At 38.3% G+C, this 26,039-nt stretch overlaps 1 protein-coding gene and 1 long non-coding RNA gene across 9 annotated transcripts in view; one reads left to right on the top strand and one right to left on the bottom strand.

Annotated features, from left to right (window-relative positions):
- The window catches only part of tcf7l1b (transcription factor 7 like 1b), a 112,188-nt gene that overhangs the window by 80,466 nt on the left and 5,683 nt on the right, over positions 1-26,039 (top strand). For all 4 annotated transcript variants that reach the window (XR_015496818.1, XR_015496819.1, XR_015496817.1 and 1 more), the window contains 6 exon segments: positions 14,172-14,301; positions 17,336-17,438; positions 19,127-19,210; positions 21,387-21,527; positions 23,744-23,903; positions 25,035-25,142. Coding sequence is in view for 1 of the 4 variants with exons in the window: in NM_131296.2 (NP_571371.2) it covers positions 14,172-14,301; positions 17,336-17,438; positions 19,127-19,210; positions 21,387-21,527; positions 23,744-23,903; positions 25,035-25,142 (726 nt within the window). In the remaining 3 variants the exon portion in view is untranslated.
- LOC137496394 (uncharacterized) overlaps positions 17,159-26,039 on the bottom strand; it is a 26,898-nt gene continuing 18,017 nt past the window's right edge. For 2 of the 5 annotated variants that reach the window (XR_015498591.1, XR_015498593.1), the window contains 2 exons: positions 21,415-21,590; positions 17,159-17,446 (listed from right to left, as the gene is read on the bottom strand). This is a non-coding gene — a long non-coding RNA (uncharacterized LOC137496394). Of the gene's footprint in view, positions 17,447-21,018; positions 21,150-21,334; positions 21,591-22,747; positions 24,033-26,039 lie in introns of those variants that run through there. The other 3 variants (XR_015498590.1, XR_015498592.1, XR_015498595.1) reach the window with 3 other exon arrangements.

Below are 26,039 nucleotides of genomic sequence, written 5' to 3'. Positions count from 1 at the left end.
TGAATATACTCAAGGGGACCAAAAATTTAGGTCAAACATACTTTTAAATCACAGAGAATGAAGTATTTTGGTTTGATATAATGTAGAATAGTAAACAGTATACCAATATTACACCAATGGGAGGTCCCCATAAAGATAGCTTTGCAAATGTGTGTGTGTGTGTGTGTGTGTACTTGTTTTTATATTTACTTAAACATGAATGCAGGACTTAAACATGAATGCAGACAGATCCATGGGCACTTGTCTCACCATGGGGACCAAAAATTAAGTTTAGACTTGCTCATAAATCAAAGAGAATGAAGTGTTTTGGTTTAATATAATAACAGCTTATATACAATATATGGTTTGTAGAAACGTCATTACATCTATGAAAGTCCTCCACTGGGATATAAGAATAAGAGAGCGTGTGTGTGTCAGGATGAAACACGCCAACACTCAACACAAGGAACTTTAATAAACTGACCCTAACTAAACCGGTTTGAGTCTGGAGCAGGCGGATGAGATAGGATCAGCAAACGCTCAAGTGTCATAAGAGGTGATCGATCTGTGGTGTCTAGTCAAAACACTTAATAAAACATCGCTTTTAAAAAACATGTTAGCTAATAAAACATTATAAATTAATTTCAGAATATGCTCATCATTACTGTGATTAGTTTTTTTCCTCATTTGCTTCATTTGTTTTTTGATTGATTCATTTACAAGTAATAAAACTGTTAGTTTCTAATTAAATATAATTGAACTTTATGAGTGGTAGGAATTTAAGTGCAATAGATATCTAGTAGGGATGCAACGGTTCAATCTTCTCACGGTTCGGTATGTATCACGGTTTTAGGGTCACAGATTCGGTGCGGTTTGTGCTATGCTTAGAAAACAAATGCCTACAGAACGATTCAAAGAACAATAAACATGTTTATTGTTGTGTCAAACACCTGACAGTGCAACAGCTTCACACATAAGACTGTAGATGTGCATGTTCTCGCATTCATTAAATAAAAGTAGAGCGTTTTGAAAACTGTATATTACAAATTGCTTAAGAAAATAAAGAGAGAGAAAGCTCAAGGTTCTCCTTTCTCTATTTTACATCTCACCTCAACAGTCTCAAGCAATTATGCAGATAATGATTGTCAACACATCTTAATAATTGAGCACTTTAAAGTGATTTCTTCTGTTTATATTATGCTTGCATTACTAAGACAACAACGCATTTTTATTTATGATTTCTATATTAATTTATTATGATTCCAGAGAGCTCCGTTTTTACTTATAGTGAACATAAGCAAAGAGAGAGCGTTCGGCTCTTCTCACTTAATTCAGCAGGAACAGTCAGTCGAAAAGAAAACTGTTCTTAGCAGACAGCAGCTAAACAGAGTGAATAGTGGGAGCGTTCAGGTGTGGAAGAACACCCAGAAGGAGCGGGACTCTTCTGGGTCTGGACATAGACCTCGATCCGCCTGTTAGTGACCACTGATCTAGGCTATCTTTGCAACAACAACAACAAAAAACGGCATTCGTTATGTTGTTGTGTCTGTCTGAATGTATATTGAGTGTCTGTTGACGGCTGTGATTTGGCCTCACCTGCACATTTGCTCTGTATCTCCTTCACTTGCCATGCTGAAACGCACAGAAACTCCACACGCACACACCGACACATGAGGAAATGTGATGTCAACAGCAGATTTACATACTAAGAGGTGATTGGACGGGTCTTCGCATATGCAATGAGCGTGAAAGGTAATCGGAGGTGTACAAAGGGGGAACTACTTTGTTGCAGTTGTTTTTATTAACAAACCAATATTAATAATGAATATTCTGAACTGCAGATCACAGGGCGCTCCGAACTGTGGGAGAACAACGGGACGACGCATTTTTTTTTATCAACAACTGTTGCATCCCTTATATTTATTGTGATTGTGATGGAAATCTTTTTTATAAAAATGTAAAGCCAAAAGCTGCGTCCCAAATGGCACACTATAAACTATGCACTCATGCACTATGTACTTATGCACTTACACACTCAACAGGATAGTATATGTATGTAGTGTCGTCCCAAATGGCACACTGTTTTTTTACTAAGCGGAAATTAAACCGTTTCCCTGATGACATTTGACGGTTGCCAAATCATTGAAGTAAACGACCGAATTATCAAATAATACCTGCCGTAAGTGTTGCCGCAATCACCATCGGGAGGCGCTATAATCACTCTCGTAGAAGAATTTTGCTTTCACCATCCAAAATAAATAAAGTTATCCAACATGTGCGCCCGATAGCTCCGCCCCTTCCGCTACGTAAGCAAACCTGCAGTCGTTAAGTGTGAAGTGTCCATCATTACACACTTCGTTTTACCGGCTGAATGAGTGCATCATCCGGGTTATTAAAGTGCACTTATGATTTTTAGAGTTTTCAGTGTGAACGCACTACTTACACTATTTATACTATAAAATGGCGTAGAATAGTGCATAAGTATGCGATTTGGGACGCAGCTATTGTGTTTTGAAAAATGATTGAATGTTTTATCTAGTTATCGAGTTTCTAATGTATATTTTGTGTTAGGCCACTCCCTTTTCCCTTTTCTTGTTTCATCTTCAACCACCTTTTTATGTTTTGCTTTTGTGCATTAAACATTAAATGCTTTATTTTATTTCGTAGCAATCGTATGCATTCTCTTTCTAGCACGACGTGGCCAAAATATGCTTCACATGCATACATACACATTTGCCAATCAAAACCTCATGACATTTTAAACCGTGTGATTGCTCTCTCTATCAGATTAAACGCTCTGACTAATCCCAGTAATGAAAATCCCCAAAGTGTTATCTAATTAGCCGATATTCCCAGCGTTTAAACAGTGCAGCTATTAAAGGGCTGATTCGTTACATACTCAGAATGGTATCTTCCTCTGTCAGCCGGGCATGATGAATGACATAATAAATACTGAAGAATGACTGACAATGTCATCATTGACTGCGGCAGCCAGAGGGCATTCTGCTGTGTGTGGCGTGTTCGTGTGTGAGTGTGTGTGTTTTCCAGACTTGCTTTGTCACTGTAACCCCTGAACTCTCTCTAACCTCTCAAATGCACCATGGGATTGTCCTTAAGAGACACAGCATGTTTTGTCTCACCGCCTATTAGGCCTTTATTGTATTTGCTTAATATAATGTTATAAAATGCATTCACCCGCATTAAGGGATCAGCAGAAACTGCCACGGGTAATGGCAATCAAATTAGCTGTACTTGAGCAGCGCATATTGCGTATTTAAGGAGAAGGCGGCAGTGCTCGGCCATATTATAACATATTTAATTTCATAATACAGCACCATTTCTGTCAATTGAATCAGTTCATAGTTTATTTATATTTATACAACAGTTCTGTCTGGTTCGGGTTAGGGTTAGGTGCGGGTGAGGAATATTTCCAGTAGCTTGTTGAATCTCTTTCACAAAGGATTAAGGCAGTTCTGAAGGCAAAAGGGGTCCAAAACGATACTAGAAAGGTGTACCTAATAAAGTGGCCAGTTAGTGTATATCATCATAAAAGTAAAAACCCATCTCTTCTGAAATCACCTAAACCCCTGCGAACAAAAAAGAAAAAACTGCAATTCTGAGTTCGCCTCACACAGGTGAGTGGGCCTGACAAACCACCTGTAGAAAGCACTCTTTTTAACCGACACTTGCACCCGTTTTGCACATTTGACGCTTTCTTACGATCACTCGATATCTCAATAAAATAAAACGTTGTGCATTTATGAAGTGTGCCATACACAGGTGAGTAAGCTTGACAAACCACCTGTAGAAACGCTTTTCTTTCTCTCAAACAATCTCTCATAACTCCAGCACTTAATCCTTCGAGCGCTAACAGTTGCTTTGTATAATTATCACTTGTTGTGTGTATTGCCTCCTCTTGCTGAATCGCTGAATGCCTCCTCACTTGTAAGTCGCTTTAGATAAAATCTTCTGCTAAGTATCTAAGGCTAATATTGACCACATGGTCCTCCTCCCTGTGGCGTTTCTCTATTCTCCACTGGGTGAAGGGATTCGCTTAACCTTGAAGTCGTCTGGAGGTTTGTTTGAGAGCTGCATCTGATCTTGATCGTCAGTCGTTGAGGAGAGTTTGCGTTTGGCTGTGACCGCGGTGTTGAACTCAGGTGTGTCTTTATTTAAGGGGTTTTATTTATAGAGAAACGGCGCCGTCAATATGACCTGCGGTGAGCCAAAACTAGCACCAAACAGCAAGTGTCCACCGAGTACCTGAGAAAACATCACACTAATGTTACTAAGCTCAGGTCTGATGGGTTATGTAAACGTCTGTATTGCTTTGTTTTATTTGTTGAGGTTAGAAGTAGTGGTGAGCAGTATTACCAGAGCTCTGTTTGAGTAATTAGATTTCACTATACTTCATGATATAGTTTTTTAAAGAGTCCTAATGTGCCTCTTTTGTAAAATAAGGTGTAGAATAAGTCTCTGATGTCCCTAGAGCAGGGGTCTCTAACTCAGATTGGCTGAGGGCCGTATCAGTGAATGACACTTCATAGGAGGGCTGTTTCAACATTCAGGTACAAGAAAAGTGGAAACCTGATGTAACTGATGCACTCAGACATTCCTCTCCAGATTATCAAAGCTCCTTCTTTTTGTTTCTTGTTGTATATGATGAAGAGGGAGTTTAAATTGTTTTTAAAAATACCACAATTTAATAATCAGCATAATAATGATTATTATTATGCAGTCCCAATCAATTGTTGCGTAACCAAAAGTTGAACAGATAGCAGTTTGGATAACTTCAGTGACTTTACTGGCAATTGTTCTTCTCAAGATCATTCTTTTTTCTAAAACTACAATAAAGACGGGGGAATTTGTATATATTCACATTTACCTTAACATGCTCAATTCAGCCAGCAGCACAATTTTACTAATGCACTTTTTTTTATACAAATCTTAATTTGCATATGAGGCAACATGAGCAGCCTGACATATGTGCTGCCCATTACATTACAAACCGCAGGAGAGGGCAAATTCTCCAGCAGGATAGCGCTCCTTCTCAGGCCCTGTTTACACTGATGTGTTTTAGTTTTAAAACGCTTAAGTTTTGCTATGGTTACGCTATGTGTTCACACTACGCCTGAGTTTTCGAGCACTGAAAACGGAGCGTTTTGGAAACGCTGAAGAGGCTGTTTTTATTTTAAAACGCTGCTGCTCTGTGTTAGTGTGGATGGGGAAATGGAGACATCTGAAAACGGAGGTTGGGCTGCAGACATTCGCCTCTCTGATTTGGGCTTTTCCTCAATATTAAGTAGCCTAACACACACAGTTCAGTCCTGCATCCTCTCCTTGTGAGTTCAGACTTTGCAAGTTTGATATGGAAAACAAACTCCCGAGGACACGTCGGGTTAATCTTCAAAGGGAACAGTGGACTTTATAACCTTATTCACATCATCCTGCTTACGCTGTTTCACTGGTTCATCTTAATAAAATGAAAACATGATATAAGGAACTGCCTATTTTCATTTTGATATAAGCAACTTAACAGACAGCAGAAATGTTGAGGCGTCGTGTAGCTGCATATTTATACGAGCGCCATCTTCACTGTATGCATATTTATAACAAAACACAGCCTATAACATCACTGCCTCCTTTCATCTTCTGTGAAAATAGGAAACATGCCCTCTCTTTTGCTGAATATCAGTTTAATAATCATTAATGGCCATTAAAAAAGTATAACATTCATTACGTTTATACATTATAGGAAATAAAGGCAAGCGATCAGCCAAATGTGCAGAATCAGTGTATGTGCTTACATTCATTAATACATGAACTATTTGTGCTCAGCCAAAACACGTTAGCTGAGAACAAGTAAGAAGGCCAAAGTCGGGGAATATGCTGTTAGATATAGACAACAAGATGAATGAAATATCACGTTTAACAACTATAGTGAGATTAGATCCAGCGGGAGATCCTTGATGAACTGTCTGACGTGCACAGCTCTCACCTGGGTAGATATGCTCAAAGCACTATGCAGCGCATGCATGAGTGTTTGTGGTCACGTGATGTGTTTTCAGCGCTGTAATGTAGATGCAGAGTTGTAGAGACACACTGGGTGAAACACTAGTGTGGACACGGATCACTTTCAATCTAAAACCCGTTTTAAAACTAAAACGCATCAGTGTAAACGGGGCCTCATACTTCAGCCTCCACAACAAAGTTTCTGAAAGTGAAGGTCAAGCTGCTCCAGGATTGGCCAGCCCAGTCACCAGATATGAACATTATTGAGCATGTCTGGGGTAAGATGAAGGAGGAGGCGTTAAAGATGAACTCAAAGAGTCTTGATGAACTCTGGGAGTCCTGCTGAACGCCATTCCAGATGACTTTATTAATCAGTGATTTGAGTCATGTCAGAGATGTATGGATGCAGTCCTCCAAGCTCATGATGGAGTCAGACACAATATTCATTCTGTCTCCACTGCAGCAGGACTTTATATTCTATACTGGACATTATTTCTGTTCAGTGATGACACTTTAGTCAGGTAGTGAATACAACTACACTATTGACCTTATTGCTCGCGTACAAGCGGACGCAGAAGTTCAATCTCATTGATTTTTAGACATTAAAAACAGCTTGTTCTGCTGCTGGATGTTGCAAACTGATATTTATATTAAATATGATTAAGTATATTAATCTACTTTTTATGTAAAGTCATGAACACATTCGTTTGTAGAACAAGAACTTTGACCGTTCATTATTCCTAGTCATTTCTCTCATAGGCTGTTAAATAGGAAGTTGTAAAACAATCGCAAAAACCAGCGCACTTCCGCATTGCAGAATAAGGTCAATACTTTAATGTGATTCCTTCTAATTTTAGACTGGGGCAAACAAATACGAGTGTCGCGTTTTGTGCAGCCAACATTGGTTTGAGTCCCTCATCATTTCCTGATCCCGTTCAGCCACTTCCTTTGCATTTTCCTTTTCAATCCCACTCAATTACACTGGAGCGTTTGTGTCTGACATCCCATCTCTGACCATTGTAGAGAACAACAGAGCTGGATTAACCAAACGGGAGAATCCGCTCTTAGTATTCATCCTTTATTTCTTCCCCAATCCCTCGTTCACACACACACACACACACACACACACACACACACACACACACACACACACACACACACACACACACACACACACACACACACACACACACACACACGTCGAGCTGTGTCAGATTGAGCCCATAAGGTCGCTATGCTAATGTGTTATTCTGTTCACTCCAGAACGTTCAATAATTCAGGAGACAGGTTTGCTTGGTATTCTGCCGCACCACCTTCAGTGTGTGTTAGTGTTTGTGTGTCACTGTTTTAGTGTGTGTCAGCATGTGATAAGCAGGGCCAGTTGATTAAGTTAGTGTAGTGACGAGGCCTCCGGTGGGAAAGTTGTGTGTCTTGAGGATTGGGATCCACACGAGCGATTGCGTGGGAGTTTTTTCAGTACGACACTGTGGAGAATTGTGGCTCTTTGAGAAAGCAGCAGTTGCACACGTGCTTGTTTTCTCTCTAACTTTTTTTTAGTATTGCATAAAGCTCCGAGTCCAATTCAGAAAACACATGCTGAAGTGTCAGACGCATCTAAGAATATATTTATGTGCGCTGATTTGCCATTGTGTTCACGTGTTCAAGAGAAATGACTGTGATTGGCCGTGAAGGTCATCAGTTCACTAAATTCATCGCTGTTTACTGAGAGTAACACAGATGCATGGACACTGGAGTGTTTCAAAGCCGTGAAGATAAACTGGTCTGTCTATAAGCTGACATACGAGCGATCTCGCTGATGAATCGACTGATCTTCACTGCTTAAAAATGCTACTGTGTGTCTGTATCTGTGGTTTCACTCAGTAAGCGGCGATGAGTTTGGTGAACTGTTGACCTTCACGGCCAATCACAGTCATTTCTGTTGAGCATGTGAACACTGGCAAATCAGCGCTGTTTAAGAACGAGCTCAACAGTTCTCAAATGTTAGCAGGAAATGGATGTTTTCAGTACTGATTGGGAGTGAATTTCAGTATCATGACAACACTAGTTCGTAGATGTTATATTTAAGGGTGCTTTCACACCTACACTTTTGTTTGGGAACGTGTCTCGTTTGCCCAGTTAGCGCGGTTCGTTTGGCATATGTGAACAGGGCAATCGTGCTCTGTTCCGCGCCAAAGTAATCGCTCCGAGATCGCTTGAGTGAGGAGGTCTCGGCTCGATTAGAAAGAACCCTGGAGTGGTTTGATTGCAGTGAGAAAGCGATCCGATCCGAGCGCGGTTATATCACAGTGTTTTATGGATATGTAATAGGCTTACGGCTATATGAAGAGAGAATTATGAGTATGGCGGGAAGTTTCGCGAGTCTCCGGATGCCCGCAAACGAGTGATGATCTCCCGGTCCTCAAATACGCATCGTCCCGCACCCTTCTCACCCCTCCCCACCGCATTTCTCCTCAGACACGTCGCGCACGCGCCCTGTCAATCACCACCAAACCACCTCTCCTGACAGCTGAGCGGGACGCTGCAAAATAAACCCTGACACTCTGACCAATGTGAGGAGAGTTTACTCGCACGTGACTTGTTTTAGCTCTTTTGGTCCGATTAGAAACTTTGCAGTGTGAAAGCAAACCGCTCCAAGAGCAAAGAGCAACAATGTAACAATTATAATCTCTGTTTCAGAACAACTGAATCGATTCACAGGTGTGAAAGCAGTCTTAGTGATTATTTTTTGTTTTAATGTTTGCGTGTTAAATCTAACATTAAACTAACATAAATAGCATAAATATAACACCAAACGTTTCATCTTTAGATGTTAATATTCACAGTAAAATGTGAGTCGATTCAACCCAAATTTAGTTATGATACAAACAAACCCAACAACTGAGCTAAAATTGTATTAAATCATTTTATGGCTGATTTTATGCGTTATTTACACCTACATTTGTATAAAGATGTGTGCACTGGACAAAGAGGGAACAGTTTACCCAAAGTTTTTACAGGCTTTTTACATATTTTTTTGTATGGAACTGAACCAACATGTATTAGAATGTAAGACTACATGATGTCCAACGCTAAAAGTTGATCACATTTTACTTTGATGGTCCGTTTGATGATTTTAAGTTACATTGCATCTACATGCCAACTAATTCTCATCAGATTATATGTGGACTGTTAGGTTGGGGTTAATGTAAGTTGACATGTACTTGCAAAGTGTCTTATAGTCAGTGAAATGTCTGTTGAAGGAGCAGAATCAGCAGATATTAAGCAGACAGTCTACTAATACTCAAATTGACCATCAAAATAAAGTGATACCTACAAGTCCAGCGTGCGTGTGTGTTGCTTAAGTACTAGAAAATGGGTTGTTTAAACTGTAAAATGCAGGATGGTTTCTGCAAGGGTTAATGTGTGGCTTTGGGTTAGCTTATTGTATTTGTGTGTGTGTGTGTGTGTGTGTGTGTGTGTGTGTGTGTGTGTGTGTGTGTGTGTGTGTGTGTGTGTGTGTGTGTGTGTGTGTGTGTGTGTGTGTGTGTGTGTGTGTGTGTGTGAATGCTGATGTCATGTTCTGCCCACTCTTGCATCCGCTTCCTGCCTCAGTGACAAACAAGGCTGAGCTATCCCAGCATGCCATGCATTCTCCTTTCCCCCTTTTCTCTCTTTCCTTTTTTCTCTTTGCTCCTTTTCTCAATCCTCAAAGACTCTGAACCTCCCACTGGAGAGAGAGAAAGAGCGTGCAACACACAAAAAGAGAGAGACTGACATACACACACAGAGACATATACACACACAGAGACATATACACACACAGACATACACAGAGGGACATAAACACAGACAGACAGCAAAGTGCGCGCACACAGAAACACCAAAACACACATACACACATAATCACAGATATACATACACACACAAACACACACACACATGCAAACAAACACCAAAACACACACACAGGGACAGACACGCACACATACAAAGACACGGACACACACAAAAACAGATACACACACACACACACACACACACTCAAACAAACACCAAGACATACATAGACACACACAAACACACACACACACACACACACACACACACAAAACAAACACTAAAACACATACAGACACACACACACAAAAGCACACACAGAGATACAGAGACACACATAATCACAGATATACACACACATACAGAAATACAGAGAGACACACACACACACAAACAAACACCAGAACACAAATACAGAGACGGAAACACACATACATACAGAGACACGGACACAGACAAAAACACACACAGAGATACACACACACAATCACAGATATACACACACAACCAAACAAACACCAAGACATACATAGATACACACAAACACACACACACAGATGAGTTGCTTTGGTGTGTTGGTAACTTTTGTACTCGGTCATTTCTCAGAGCAGTGTAGTAGTGTGTGTGTGTGTGTGTGTGTGTCCAGCATCAGGCCTCAGTCTGCTCAAACTCTCAGCCAGCTCACACTCACACACTCACACACACACACACACACACACACACACACACACACACACACACACACACACACACACACACACACACACACCATTCAGTTTTCCCTCTGCTTTTCTCCAAGTGCTCTAGATAGTGAACACTAAAGGGCCCTCAGCTTGGCAGTGAGTGTGTGTGAATAGTTGTCATCTTGTTAGTGAGTGTTAAAGCTGGAGGGAGCAGCTCTGCCCTCTGTTGACCAGAGCTGATGCTTTACATCTTTAGGATTTAACTCAGTACACACAGATGAGTTGCTTTGGTGTGTTGGTAACTTTTGTACTTAGTCATTTCTCAGAGCAGTGTAGTAGTGTGTGTGTGTGTGTGTTTGTGTGTGTGTGTGTTTCCATTTTATTTTTTTCTTTGGCTGTTGCAAAAGAGACATTTCCCCACTGTGGGACAAATGGGAATAAATCAACAAACGAATCAATCAACCAGTGAATGAATCAATCAATGGATGAATGAATCAATGAATGAATCAAACAATCAATCAATGAACAAACGAATCAATCAATCAGTAAATTAATAAATGAACGAATGAATCAATGAATGAATCAGTCAATCACTGAACAAATCGAATGAATCAAACAATGAATCAATCAATCAATGAACGGGTCAATGAATGAATGAATAAATCAATCAAATAATGAAACAATGAATTAAACAGACAATGAATAATTCAGATTAATGAATGAACGAACGAATGACTCAATCAATGAACGAATAATCAATCAATGAATTAATAAACAAATAAATTATTAAATCAATCAGTAAATTAATGAATGAATCGATCAACGGTTCAATAAATGAATGAATGAATGAATCAGTGAATGAATGAATTATGAAAAGAGCACAATCTCATTTTAATTTAAAGCGACAGTCAGCAAAATGACACAATTAGGAGCAAAGCCTAGAAGAGTCAGTTTCCAGTTATATGACATTACCTATAGTATTTTGAGCTGAATGAATCAATGAATTAACAAATCGAATGAATGGAGTCAATAAATGAATGAATCAATGAATTAACGAATGAATGAATGAAAAAGTCGAATAAAATCAATGAACAAAATAATGAATCAATCAATCAATGATTAAACGAATCAAATAGTGAATCAATTAATAAATCAATGAAAGAATCAATCAATCAATCAACGAACAAATTCATTAATCAATAAACAAATAAATGAATGAATTCTGAAAATTTCATTTAAACTTAAAGTGACAGTCACCAAAAATACACAATTAGGAGCAAAACCTAGAAGGGTCAGTTTCAGAGAGTTAGAACAATATTATCTGTGGTATTTTGAGCTGAATGAATGAATGAATCGAGTGAATAAATAAATGAATGAATGAATCTATGAATGAATCAAGTGAATGAATTAATTAATAAATGAATGAATAAATGAATGAACGAATGAATAATTAAACTAATGAATTAATGAATCAATCAATCAACGATTAAACAAATCAATTAATGAATCAGTGAAGGAATAAATGAACCAATCAATTGAATCAATTGATGAACAAATGAATGAGTCAATGAATGGATGAATGAATTCTGAAAAGAGCTCAATCTCATTTGAATTTAAAGCGACAGTCATCAAAACGCTACAATTAGGAGCAAAGCCTAAACGGGTCATTTTCAGAGAGTTATATGACATTATGTGTGTGTATTTTGAGCTGGAACTTCACGCACACTCTTTACGTCTTGTAAAAAGAGTTATAATAGATCCTCTTTAAAATAACGATCAGCCTCTCAGTATCAGTGTTTCTCATTGTAAGTTCTGAGGGGAAAGTGAGCTGCTCTATATTTCTGTTCCTCACCTTATAAAGCAGCTCTGCTCTCTCTCCCAGAACTCCAGAATGGCTGCTTCTCTGTGGTTTTTCAGCAATGTTTTCAGCATGATCAAATATTGATGCAGTCATTCCCCAGTCCTACAGATGTGCTGCCCGAAACCACAACATCTCTCGCTAACAAACACACAACTGTGAACCAGTTAGTGGAACTTTTCAGCCATCGGTGAAGCTTTTTAATCCTCTAAACCATTATAATAGTAATTGCATAGCTTACATGTACAGTTGAGGTCAGAATTATTAGCCTCCTGTTATATTTTGTCCCCAATTTCTGTTAAAGAGAGAGATATTTACATAACATAATAATAATAAATGATAATAGTTACTTCAGCTGTATACATCGTGAGGTTATGTGAGCACATCTAATGATTGTTGTGAGCTAAGTCTTGTGTACTCTGGGATTTAATACGGTGTAGGGTGTGAGACGTGCAATTTTCCCAGCATTCCCTGGTGCACGGCCAGATTGCTTCATGCTTGTCATACACAAAAACAGACATATATCTTGTAATCTGTCATACAGCACACACACACACACACACACACACACACACACACACACACACACATACACACACACACACACACACTCACACTCTTCTCTGTTTAGCTATGAGCTGTTGTGGTTTTGCACATAAACGCTCATAGAAACTCACAGCACAGATAATTAAATTAAAACATAATTCTCAATTAGAGAGTTTCAGACTGAGTTATTCAAGAAGAGTAAAGTGTTGGTTGTAAAAACGAAGAGCAAAATATGCTAATTACAAGCAGATAAAAAACAGATAAAACACAAAAGAATAAAGATGCTTATGAAGAAACTGGGCTGGGTATGGGTATGTAATGACATTAGTTGTTTGAGAAGTATTTATTTTAATTATTTAAATGTATTTATTAAATTAATTGTTTTTAAAGTTTATTTATTTAATTTTTATTTATTTATTTTAATTAGTTTATTCATTATTTTATTTACTTTTTTCATAAGTTTATTTATTTTAATGAATTTATTAAATTATTTTTTTCATAAGTTTATTTATTTATTTTAGTTACATAATTTTTTTTCATAAGTTTATTTTAATATTTTCATTCATTCATTCATTCATTTTAGTTACATTTATTGTTCATAAATTTATTTATTTTAATTAATTTATTTATTTTATTTACATTTATTTATTCATAAGTTTATTTATTTATATTTATTTATTTTAGTGTATTTTTTTTAGCTACATTTCTTTTTCATAAATGTATTATTTTATTATGTAATTTATTTTATTTATATTTATTTTTTCATAAGTTTATTTATTTATATTAATGTATTTATTCATTTTAGTTACATTTATTTATTTTATTTCAATTTATTTTATTTACATTTAGTTTTTCATGAGTTTATTTATTTTAAAACATTTATTTATTTTAATGTATTTAAATTACATTTATTTTTTCATAAGTTTATTTATTATAATTTATTTTATTTACATTTATTTTTACAAAATGTTTCTTTATTTAATTTTATTTATTTATTTATTTGAACATTTATTTATTATTTGAATGAATATTGGTGTCAATATCATGTTTATACATTGACAAAAGCTTAGTTAATTAATTACAGGAAGAAAATGTCGATACCCTCATAAACCTATGGACAAAGCCTATGCAAAAGTAAACAGCTGTGATTCCACTCAGTGACTCGCATGAGCAACAGCGATGCTAACTCTTGCAAACAGCACTTTATATGTTTAATGTTGATGTCCTGACTCTCTCTCTCTCTCTCTCTCTTTCAGTCTAATAAGGTCCCGGTGGTCCAGCACGCACACATGCACCCGCTGACGCCCCTCATCACATACAGCAATGAGTTTCCTCCAGGAACTCCTCCAGCACACCTCTCGCCTGAGATACTCGATCCAAAGACAGGTATCACACACACACACACACACACACACACACACACACACACACACACACACACACACACTTCTGTATTTTTTTTTTTAATGTAGAGAAGATTTTTTCAAACCATTTCTAATCATAATAGTTTTAATAACTCATCACTAATACCTGATTTATTTGATCTTTGCCATGATGATATTAGACTAGATATTCTTCAAGACACTAGTATTCAGCTTAAAGTGACATTTAAAGGCTTCACTAGGGTAATTAGGGTAAAGTTAGGGTAATTAGGTAAGTCATTGGATATCAGTGGTTTGTTCTGGAGACAATGCCAAGTTAATATAGGTTAAGGGGGATAATAATATTGACCTTAAAAAGCCGAAATAAAACAAATCAGATTTGCTCCAGAAGAAAAAATATTAGAGGAAATCTTATGAAAAATTCCTGAATCTCTTAAACATCATTTGGGAAATATTTTACAAAGAAAATTGACAAGAGGGCAAATAACTATTAATAATAATAAGAAGAAGAAGAAGAAGACTTCAGCTATATTGTAAGTATAATTATATAATTTCACTACATGATTTAAATAGCTTGGACATTTGGAAAGACTTTACTCGTTAATTACATCCACTGGGGGTGATTGAGTGTTTTTCTATGCAGTGCATCTGCAACAATATATAATAAATTACAAACATATATAAAAACGACAGAGCAGAAATAAAAGGTAAATAAACACTGCATACAATGGTTTTCTGGGGAATCTAACATTATTAACATATTTCAATTGAACAATCAAACGTAAAATAACGTAATTATACAATAATATTTAATAATATCTTCATCCTTTAATCTTTAATAAATAATCCAATCCTGTGATGTGACACTCATTTGTGATATATCGATGCTGAAACGACATACTTGACTTGAGTGTTTTTGTCTTACTCCTTTTTCAAAGTCAGATTTAAATACTTTTAAACCACTTCATTTTAAGAGTTGTGTTAAAACTAAAAGATCCTCCTTGACTCGAAATGTAAAGTATTCAGTGCTTTATTCCTGTAGTATGCACTACACTGCAATTAATGCTGTTCTTTCTTAGGATTGTTTGGCTTGTTTCTAGTCCAAATATCTAAACACTCGGAAATCAAGAAGCATTTTCACAGACGAGCAAAAAGTATTGTTTTGTTTTCAGAAATCATGTGTCAAAATAAACTGAGTTTTTCCTTAAAACAGGGATGTCCAAACTCTGTCCTGGAGGGTCGGTGTCCTGCTGACTTTAGCTCCAACTTGCTTCAACACACCTGCTAGGAAGTTTCTAGTATATCTAGATCAGGGGTGTCAAACTCAATTGCTGGAGGGCCGAAGCCCTGCACAGTTTAGTTCCAACCCTTCTCCAACACACTTACCTGTAGGTTTCAAACAAGCCTGAAGGACTCAATTAGTTTGATCACATAGATATATACACTAGATGTCGCCTGGCCTATTGTTGTCTATTGAACGGAATGCGTCAATAGCGCCGCCATCTTGCTACAGGGTAGCGCTCCTTTGAAATTAATGCGGGACCAATGTACAGTGGAGGACTGTGGCCATCCGAAGCCAGAGATATACACATATACACATATATCTGTGATCGGGAGTTTTCCTGGATGTTAGTGTGTAATTTTTTTTTCTAATTACGAAAATTATAATTTGACATCACTTTTCTACATTGATGGATCAGTAACCGCACGGGCATTCCTGACAAAAAGCTTGTGTTTGTGTGTATGTAAATGTACTATACTCACCCTCCCTGTTAAATTTGATCTAATCACACACAGCTCCTCTCCTGCTTTCACTTCTCATACTGACGGAGGGAGCGATTAGTTTGTGAATGAATCCCCTGAACGACTCTTTCACTAACGTTAGCCGACAATAACACAAGTTTCTGGCAGCGCAGCATCTCGTTGTCATATTTCTTTTGCATTGTTTGCTGATTTTATTCAACAAAACTAGCATAAGCCGAGTGTTTAGTGCGAGTTGGAGCTGCTTTGCCATATGGTAAATGCAGTAAGTGACTGTATCATCATCAATAACGTTACCTGATTAGCACAAAAGTTCAGAACATACAAAAACAGAAAAAACGTAATATTACCTATGAAATGTTCTGCCTTTGTGCTTTGTTTTCTTTGTTTGCTCGTTTCTACACCCGTAGACAGCGCTAAAGTCCCGCATCTTCACGTAATAACACTGTCTTGGCTAGTGCGGTTGAATGACATTTGTCCTGGGAGCCCTGTACCAATGTGGCGGCGCTATTGACGCATGCTCAGGGTCCCTATGCCATATCTAGTGTATATATCTATGGTTTGATCAGGTGTGATTAATTAGGGCTGGAACTAAACTGTGCAGAGCTGCGGCCCTTTTGGAACTGAGTTTGACACCTGTGATGTAGTAAGAGCTTGATTAGCTGCTTCAGGTGTGTTTGATTAGGGTTGGAGCTGAACTTTCCAGGACACCTCTGTCCTAAAACAAGCGAAATAATCTGACAATGGGGTGAGCGAAATAATCTAGTTGATTTCTCTTGCCATATGATTATTGCTTGTTTTAAGGAAAAACTCTCTTAAAACTTTCTTAAAACAAGATGATTAAATCAGGGGAGAGTGGGCGTGGCTTGATTTGTTATCTACTGCGAGCTGATTGGATGTAGTAAAGTAGGCGTTTCATTTAGAAAGATGGGGAAAAGGGTTTGGGGAGAGTTATTATAACCCAACTGACTCCTCCTCCTCACCATTATTGTCTGTTACTGTCAAAACTGACAGCTGTAGGGGTGTGGTTAAGTGTGTTAGCCACGCCCAATACCTCAGGCAGCCCTAATCTGAGGATTTAACTGATAACAAACAGGAAGTGCATTTTCAGATTTTAATCAACAATCATAAGGGCAAACTTTGTTTTTTTTTGTCTTAATGATATGCACAGATGAATTGTTGACTACAAAACTAGCAATGTGAGCTAACAACATCAGTATGTCTAGTTTTAATTTAATGGAGATGTTAATCTGGCCTGATTGGTGTTCCTGCTACAGGTATTCCTCGCACGCCCCACCCGGCAGAGCTCTCACCGTATTACCCTCTGTCTCCTGGAGCCGTGGGGCAGATCCCGCACCCGCTGGGCTGGCTCGTTCCTCAGTGAGTATCTGTAAAGAAACCATCACAAATACTTCAATGACTTTTTCTCAGGAATTGTACTTCATAAACCCTCCTGTTGTCCCGTTCACCCTTCGGGTCAAAAATGAGCCGCCTTTACTGAATCTGTCAAAGAAAGCAGATCAATTTCATTTTATTCCTCAAATCTATTCATCACGAAGAAACAAGCTCATCTTCATCACGAACTCTGTGAATGTCTGGGTGTTTCCTCATCACTGTGGAGTTTTTCATTACTGGGGAACACTCTCTTCTGACTTAAGCCTGGTTTATACTTCTGCGTCAAGTGACTGGTGTAACCAACGGCGCAGGCAACGCGTGTAGCTGTGCATTAAATACTTCTGTGCGCTGTCTTGTTGATCTGCATTAACACTTCCACATCGCTAGTTGGCAGTGAGGTGTTGATGCTCCTCAGTGTCGAGTTTCTTTGCTGCTGTTTTGTTCTTTCTGAACGCTTCCTCAATGTACAAGTGGCTCAAACTCGCTCATTTTGAGGCAGGAACTGGCGGACGTGCAACAACTTTAACTATGAGGTAAACACAAAACCAAACTTTCCATCTGGAGCTCCTTCACGGGACTCCGCACTTGTAAACAATCGCTCCATCGGGCTCGCGCGACTCTCTGTCAGCACTACCAAGGCGACCAATCACAGAGCTTGCGCTACGCATCGTTGCGACGTGCAGTTACATTTTTTGAGAGGTGCACGTCAGAGACGGCCAAGGCGTAGGGCTATGTGTCAACGCCGTAGCATACGCATGCGTTTGACGCAGAAGTATAAATCAGCCTTAAAGTAAAGAGTGTATTTTCTAATACTTAAAGTAGCTGCATGAGTGTAAAACGTTTTTAGCAAGACAGTATTTCATCTCAGTGTCGTCCGCTTTTCCGGGGCCGGGTCGCGGGGGCAGCAGTCTTAGGGGCCGATCATCATACCTGCCAACACTATCGTTTTTTCCAACTAGTCTCCCGTATTTCACACCCATCTCCCGTTATGTTCTGTCTCCCGGAAAACTCCTGTAATTTCACCCTCCCCCCCGATCCTCAGCTTTTCGGTACACACCTCCCGGATCGCCGACCTTGGCGTAATATCCGATTGCAGTGGCTGGCTGAAAACTAGTTATCCGGGACAGTATTATGAAAGTTAAAGCAGCAGATTTCCTATTGTGTTTGGGGTGTGTGTGTGTTGAATGTGCCAGCAGTTTTGTGGTGTAAAATTGGTTTTATAGCTGGTTTATAGCTTATTGGTTTAGAGCTGTTGGGTCAAAATTGACCCGAAGGACAACCGTTGTAGCCTAAATTTGCAGAGCCTACAGGAAAATAGAAAATGATTCATTTTTTCTAAGGTTGTGGTCATTTTTTTTTTTTAAAAAGTCGCCAATCTTCAGCATGAACAAACATTATTCAGGTTTTTTTTTTTTTCATTTCTGAGCAGTCAACAGGAGGGTCAAGTAGTTTTAAGAATGTGTGCTTTTGCTGGAGTTGACTTTAGTGCTGTATCTGTACTTTTACTTCAGTGTTTTCCATCAACCTGCAGTCACTCCTGACCAAATGTCTGTGATGAAACAAATAATGTGTGTGGAAATGTGGAGCACTTTTAGACGTCTCCGGATTGTTGTTGACGTAGCCTTGATTTAGATCCACACTTCTAATTGGTCATTTCTCTGTGTGTGTTATAGGCAAGGGCAGCACATGTATCCCATCACCGCCGGGGGTTTCCGTCACCCGTATCCAGCTCTAGCCATGAACGCATCCATGTCCAGGTGAGTGTGTTTTTAGATCATCGTTGTAAGGCTGATTTATACTTCTGTGTTGAGTGATCGGTGTGACCCACGGCGTCTGCCTTGCGTGTAGTCGTGCATTTATACTTGTGCGTGCTGTTTGTGTTGATCTGCAATAACACTTCTGAAACACTAGCTGGCAGTAGGTGTTTATGTTCCTCTGTGTCGAGTTTCTTAACGAGTGATATGCTTTACAAGAAGCTCAAACTCGCTCATTCAGAGGCGGGAACCGGCGGACGTGCAGCAATTTTATTCATGAGGTAAACACAAACAACAGTTTCCATCTGGAGCTCCTTCATGGGACTCCACACTTGTAAACACTCGCTCCATCTGGCTCATGGCGCTCAGCACCACCCACACTCGTCACAGCTACCAAACTGACCAATCACAGAGCTTGCAATACATGTCTTTGCAATGTGTAGTTACATTTTTTTGAGAGGAGTGCACAGCGTCAGCCATGGCGAGGGCTATGCGACTACACGAAGACTGCTCCTGATCGTACGCATGTGCTTGGCGCAGAAGTATAAATCAGCCTTTAAGGTTGGTAATTGAGGTTTTAGGCCTTTTACTTCTCTCTAGTAAAAACTCTTGGAGTTGCAATGAGAGAGTTGTATGTTTGGGGCTGGATGCTTGGCCATTTCGTCTTATCCAATATCCATTGGGAGGGTGCTGCAGATGGACCTGTCAGATGAACGCCGCTCACTTTAATGTCAATTTTGCAGAATAACTGTGCTTATCACTGGGTGACGAGCTGTTATAATACACTGAAAGCATTATGTAAATAATAAATATAATATGTAATCAATATAACTTATCTCTAATACAACAACAAACTCTGTACCGCATCGGATGTCATTCCCTCGCTGTAAATGCTAGCGCGCTCGGTTATTTTCTGCAACCTCCCTGTGCACGCATCCTGAATGTTTGCAAACCGGTAACTGGTCTATACAGTTATACTGTTATTCAGATATTTTGCATATTAACTGCATTTTTCAACAAAAAAAGGTAGTATTTGTCCAACAACTGCGCATGCTTAAAAACAACAAAGTTGAAATTGATGCTAGCTGATTTTACGGTGTTCACAGGAATGAACGTGTCTCTTCTGAATACCGGGCTCTGTATTTAATGCAAACTCATGGAAAGTTAATAGTGGATTTCTCCCTCTAGTTGTACATTTACAGTGCTGTAGCATGATCCATGAGATGTCCACAGTCCAACATGCTCCAGAAGAAATGGACCTGAATGGACAATGAACGGCTCTTAATTTAGTGCCAGAACTGGATTAAATAAGAAAGATCTGTAGTGATCCTCACTCGTCGTGTGTGTGAGCGATTGTTGAATAATTCATACAGAGATCATCGTGATCAATAGCTCGTCCTCTTCTAGACCTTTATACACACGTTGTGGATACAAGCAAGAGTGTCTGCTTCTCCACAGAAAGACTCGACTTTCACAAGTGTTTGATTCAATCCCTCCTTCCTTTTGACAGCTCTGGGGTGTCATTTATAAACGTGGCGTACGCACAAAACAAGGGTGTAAATCTGCGCGTGCCATAAAAGTTGATTATAAACTGTACGAAAACTCCAAGTAAACATGTCATTTGTTTATATTATCTTAGTATGTGTTACCATAGCAACTGTAGAATCACCACAACAGATTAATTACTATAGTTGTTGTTACCGTAGCAACTGTAGAATCTCCACAACAGATTAATTCAAGTACTTTACTATAGTATGGTTTAAGAACACTAGTATTTAGTGTAAATTACTTGTGTTTTCTCATGTTCAAACCTTTCTGAACTCCCATTGGTCTTTGGTGATGAGTGGGTGTGGTTTTGAGGCTCCGCCCTCATTTATGCAAAAATGTCTGTGGAGGTCAGATGTGAGTCCAGAAAGCATGTGATCATAGCCATATGCAGGATCTACAAGTCTCCAGCAACATATGAACAGATGAGCTCATTAAAATCATTTGAAAATGGATTAAAATCAACACATATTTACATCTAAACATAAGCAGAATATCAGCGTTTACACATAACCGACTTCTTTTTAACTCTAAGCAAAGAGCGAATGAGAAGCTTGATTGATAAATGGCAAAATCCAGAACCGTGGAGGGTGAAGCTGTGATTTTCTGGCTGATTTTCCTCTTTCTTTTTCAGTTTGGTGTCCAGTCGCTTTTCTCCTCACCTCGTCCCTCATCATCCTCATGGTCTTCATCAGACGGGCATCCCTCATCCGGCCATAGTCTCTCCAGTCATCAAACAAGAACCCAACGGAGAGCTCAGTCCGCCAGTTAACACGTAAGCCAATCAGGGATGCACACAAATGAAAATCCGTTCAATATGTGCACGCCACTACAAAGCCTGTCAAATCACACCAAAGTACAAGATTAGACTAGCTTTAAAGTCAAAACCATACACACACATTCATTTGGTGTCTACACTGAGAGGATAACAATGAATGCGTGATGTGTGGGACTTAAAGGGCCAGCCGACTAATAGACTCAACATGCTGCAGCTTATCAGGGGTTAGGGCTTATTATTTTTGGGGTTATTCACCCCCAAAATGTGTATTCTGTCAATATTTGCTCACTCCCTACTCTTTATTCATTTATTATTATCCATTTAATGTTAATGAAACTACAAAACATCTGGAATAATCATAATAAAATAGTGATTTTCGTGGGAAAAGTCGTGATATGATATTTTTGCCATATCACCCAATCCTATTTTCAGTGGTCTAAAACTGTTGCATCTCCTCTAATGATGTTTGATTTAGCGAAAGGCTATTTTAGCGCTAATTTTGGAGCGTGAAGAGGTCAATGGCAAAACAACTTATAATCCATTGTATTTAACCATATACATAGTCAGTCATGGTTCATTTCAAATTGTTTTGGGTTGTTTTACCTCAGCAGTGACACGATTAGAGATGTTGCTTGGTTAAAAGCTGCTGTATGTCTGTTTTTGTCTCCTCTAAAGTGTAAAAATATCATGTTTGCAGATATTTCAGAAACATGCTGAGTGAACGTTCTTGTTTATCTAAAAAACAATGCTGAAGTCAGATATTCTGCTTTGTGTGTTATGTGCCTTGTTGGAAAACATCACATTTCAATTATTCAGTCATGAAGGCTCTGAAAGCATGCGCTCATGACCATAATGTGACCTCCAGGTGGACATGAGCAGACTCCGAAATGAGACGCAGATTCAGAGTTCCACGTGAGGTTATTAATTAGCAAATAATATAAATATTACGAGCGTAAACATTAGGTATGCAGGTCACATTGTAACCCCGTGTCCTAACAACACACTACGAGGCGAGATTTGCAGTGCATTTTGACCAGACGAACATGACAGAAATGTAAACACAGGCATTCAGAAGCACAGAATAGTGCACTCACTGCACTTCAGCGCAATGGTAATGTTTATAATCTAATTAATACATATTAAACCTCTTTAACAATATTAAATGTAGATGCTAAATCACTGATATGTGTTGCTTTGCACTGAGTCTCGGTTGACGCTCAATTTAAAGCGGTTTATTTTATTTTCAGGATCTGAGCAGAACTATCTGCTGCTGCTTTCAGTAGTCTGGCAATAAATGTGCTGTAAAAAGGCGATCAGACTCACATTATTAGCATTTAACACTAAATAAAGCACATGAGCTGTACCTGAGCTGATCATTGTTTTCTGTAGTTCAGCTGTGAGTAATAGAAGCTGTTTCTAATATATTGAGGTGTTAGTTAGAACAAATATTATATTCCATCTAGAAAATTCCTTCTATCAGGGTTTCTGCAGGTTTTATCAAGTAAAATTTAAGACTTTTAAGACCATTTTAAGACCATAATGAATCGAATTTAGGACTTACACTTGTGCAAAAGTTAAAACCTTAAAAATAACATTAAAAACAAATGTTAATGAAATTAAGATAATTAACCCATGTTTATAAGTAAATAGAGTTAATAAATAAAAGTTGCTTAATTTTTATTAAAATATTGTTGGTGATTGGATGGGTGTTGGCCTAATTAGGTATAGCTTTACATGTACATAGAAAAACTAAGACTCATTTAAAATGATTTAAGACCTACAAGATAATATTTTAATAGGACATTTTAAGACTTTTTAAGACCCAGCAGATACTCTGTCTATTGTGTGCCGTTGCTTTAATTTAAAACATGACTATAATCAGCTTTTTTTTGGGCCCTCAATCTGGCAACCTGCGCTTGCCTGTGTTTTGAGGAGTGCAATACCTAGTTCAACCACTGGGTGTCAAACTTACATACTGCACCTTTAACTTTAGCATTTAAATGACATTTAAAGTAATGTGACGTCACTCTGACGGGCAGGTTTTATTTTTATTTTTAATGTCTTCAGTAGTACCTTGTCATTGATGAGGACTGTTATTGTGCATGGCAGCACTTGAAGCACAGTTATCAATGTGTATTATCGATGACCAAAAACACGACTAATGCCTGTTTTATCTACACACTCCTTCACATCTTTTCTCTGTGTGTTTGCAGGAAGTCTCCAGGCCCCAATAAGAAAGACGAGGACAAGAAACCTCACATAAAGAAGCCTCTGAACGCGTTCATGCTCTACATGAAGGAGATGAGGGCTAAAGTAGTGGCCGAGTGCACGCTGAAAGAAAGCGCCGCCATCAACCAGATCCTCGGCCGCAGGGTGAGCTTCTCAGCACCAGTAATTGGGCTTCACAATATTTAGGCATAAAACGACACGTCTGTTGTGTAAACATCAGTGTGTCCCACAACATCTACTTCCCTCCTACTCTTCTGCAGGTCGTCCAGTGCACTAAAAACAAAAGTGAAAGTGCTAAATTAGCCAATTGTTTTGGTTGCTTGTTTTAGGTCGGTGTTTAATACAACTGATGTATATATTAGTCGCTTTATTAATCCTGGGTCACCACAGCAGAATGAACCGCCAACTCATCCAGCACATGTTCTATGCAACGGATGCCCTTCCAGCTGCAACCCATTACTGGGAAACACCCATACACACTCCTTTAAACACACACACTATGGCCAATTAAGTTCATCAATCCCCCTATAGCGCAAGTGTTTGGACTGTGGGGGAAACCGAAGCCAACACGGGGAGAACATGCCAACTCCACACAATGCCTTTTAATGCAGTGACCAAGGAGGGATTTAAAAAACCTCCTCTAAATGCAGGATAGGAAATGCACACTTCAATAGCACTTTTTTGTTTGTATGATAAGCCACACTATCTCCCTAATTTGAATTGAACTCGTGTACAGCAAGGTAGAGTCATTTAAATGGGTTTACTTTTTAAACAATCAGAAATTAAACCCTCGTTTAGAGTTTGCTCGAAAGAAAAATACTTAATTTCTGAATATTTAAAAATAAATGTAAATTAATCTTGGAGTTAATATCCTTTTTTAAGTAACACTTGTTGCATTTTAGCAGTAAACAGCAACAATTCGGATTATTGAGCTGAAGCTTGACTACAAAATTAAATCGCAAATCAAACCGAAATCGCAAAATCTGTCAAACAAACCGCAATTAGATATTTTCCCTAAATCGCACAATTATTTTCAGATTAAAGGTATAAACAGTCATACCTCAGTGCAGTACATATATGTTACTGTTCTGAATCATTGTTTACTGATGTCTCCACAAGCAGCAAACCTCTGAGCTTCACTGTACAGCTAATCATAGACAGGTGTTGTGTGTGCAAACAATGCATGGGTGTTTCTGCTACTGTAAGCAGTGTGTGTATGTACAGTATATATGTGTGTGTTTAGTCTGTGGCTGACGGCGGTGTTTGTGTTTGCAGTGGCATTCGCTATCACGAGAAGAACAGGCCAAATACTACGAGCTGGCCAGGAAAGAGCGGCAGCTGCACTCACAACTATATCCAGGCTGGTCTGCCAGAGATAACTACGTGAGTCCCACACACACACACACACACACACACACACACACACACACACACGTATACAAACACACGTATGCACACATAAATACATTTCGCACACGTATACACATACATGCACATACGTATACACACACACACACACATAAATGCACACACAAACACGTATTCACACACCCACACATTCACACCCTCGTATGCACACATACGCAAACACACGTGTGCACATATATATACATGTATAGTTATATGTGTGTATATATATGTATGTGTGTGTGTGTGTGTTTGTTTGTGTGTGTATACGTATGTGCGTGTATGCGTATATACACACACACGTTCACATATATCCACACACAATTATACACACACACACATATATATATATATATATATATATATATATATATATATATATATATATATATATACATACATACATATATATACATATATGCACACACAAGTATACACGCACGTAAACACACACACACACACACGTATAGTCCACACACATATATACATGCAAATGTTTTCATATATATATATATATATATATATATATATATATATATATATATATATATATATATATATATAAATATATATAAATATATATATATATATATATATACACATTTACACACAGATATACGCTCACATGTATACACGCGTATATATATATATATTTACAAGCACATACACTCACACACCTACACACACACACACACAATAGATATATATGTATATACACACGCACACATGAACACATACACATTCACACATACGTATGCATATATATATATATATATCCACACATACATATACACACACATGCGTTTATACATACACACATGCATGCACACACACATACATATATTATTATTTTAAATTATTTATTTTTTATTT

Source organism: Danio rerio, chromosome 8 (genome assembly GCF_052040795.2).
Source record: "Danio rerio strain M-AB ecotype USA chromosome 8, GRCz13ab, whole genome shotgun sequence".
NCBI classification, from domain to species: domain Eukaryota; kingdom Metazoa; phylum Chordata; class Actinopteri; order Cypriniformes; family Danionidae; genus Danio; species Danio rerio.
The sequence above is the reverse complement of the archived record's forward strand: the minus strand, read 5'-3'. Positions and strand labels throughout refer to the sequence as shown.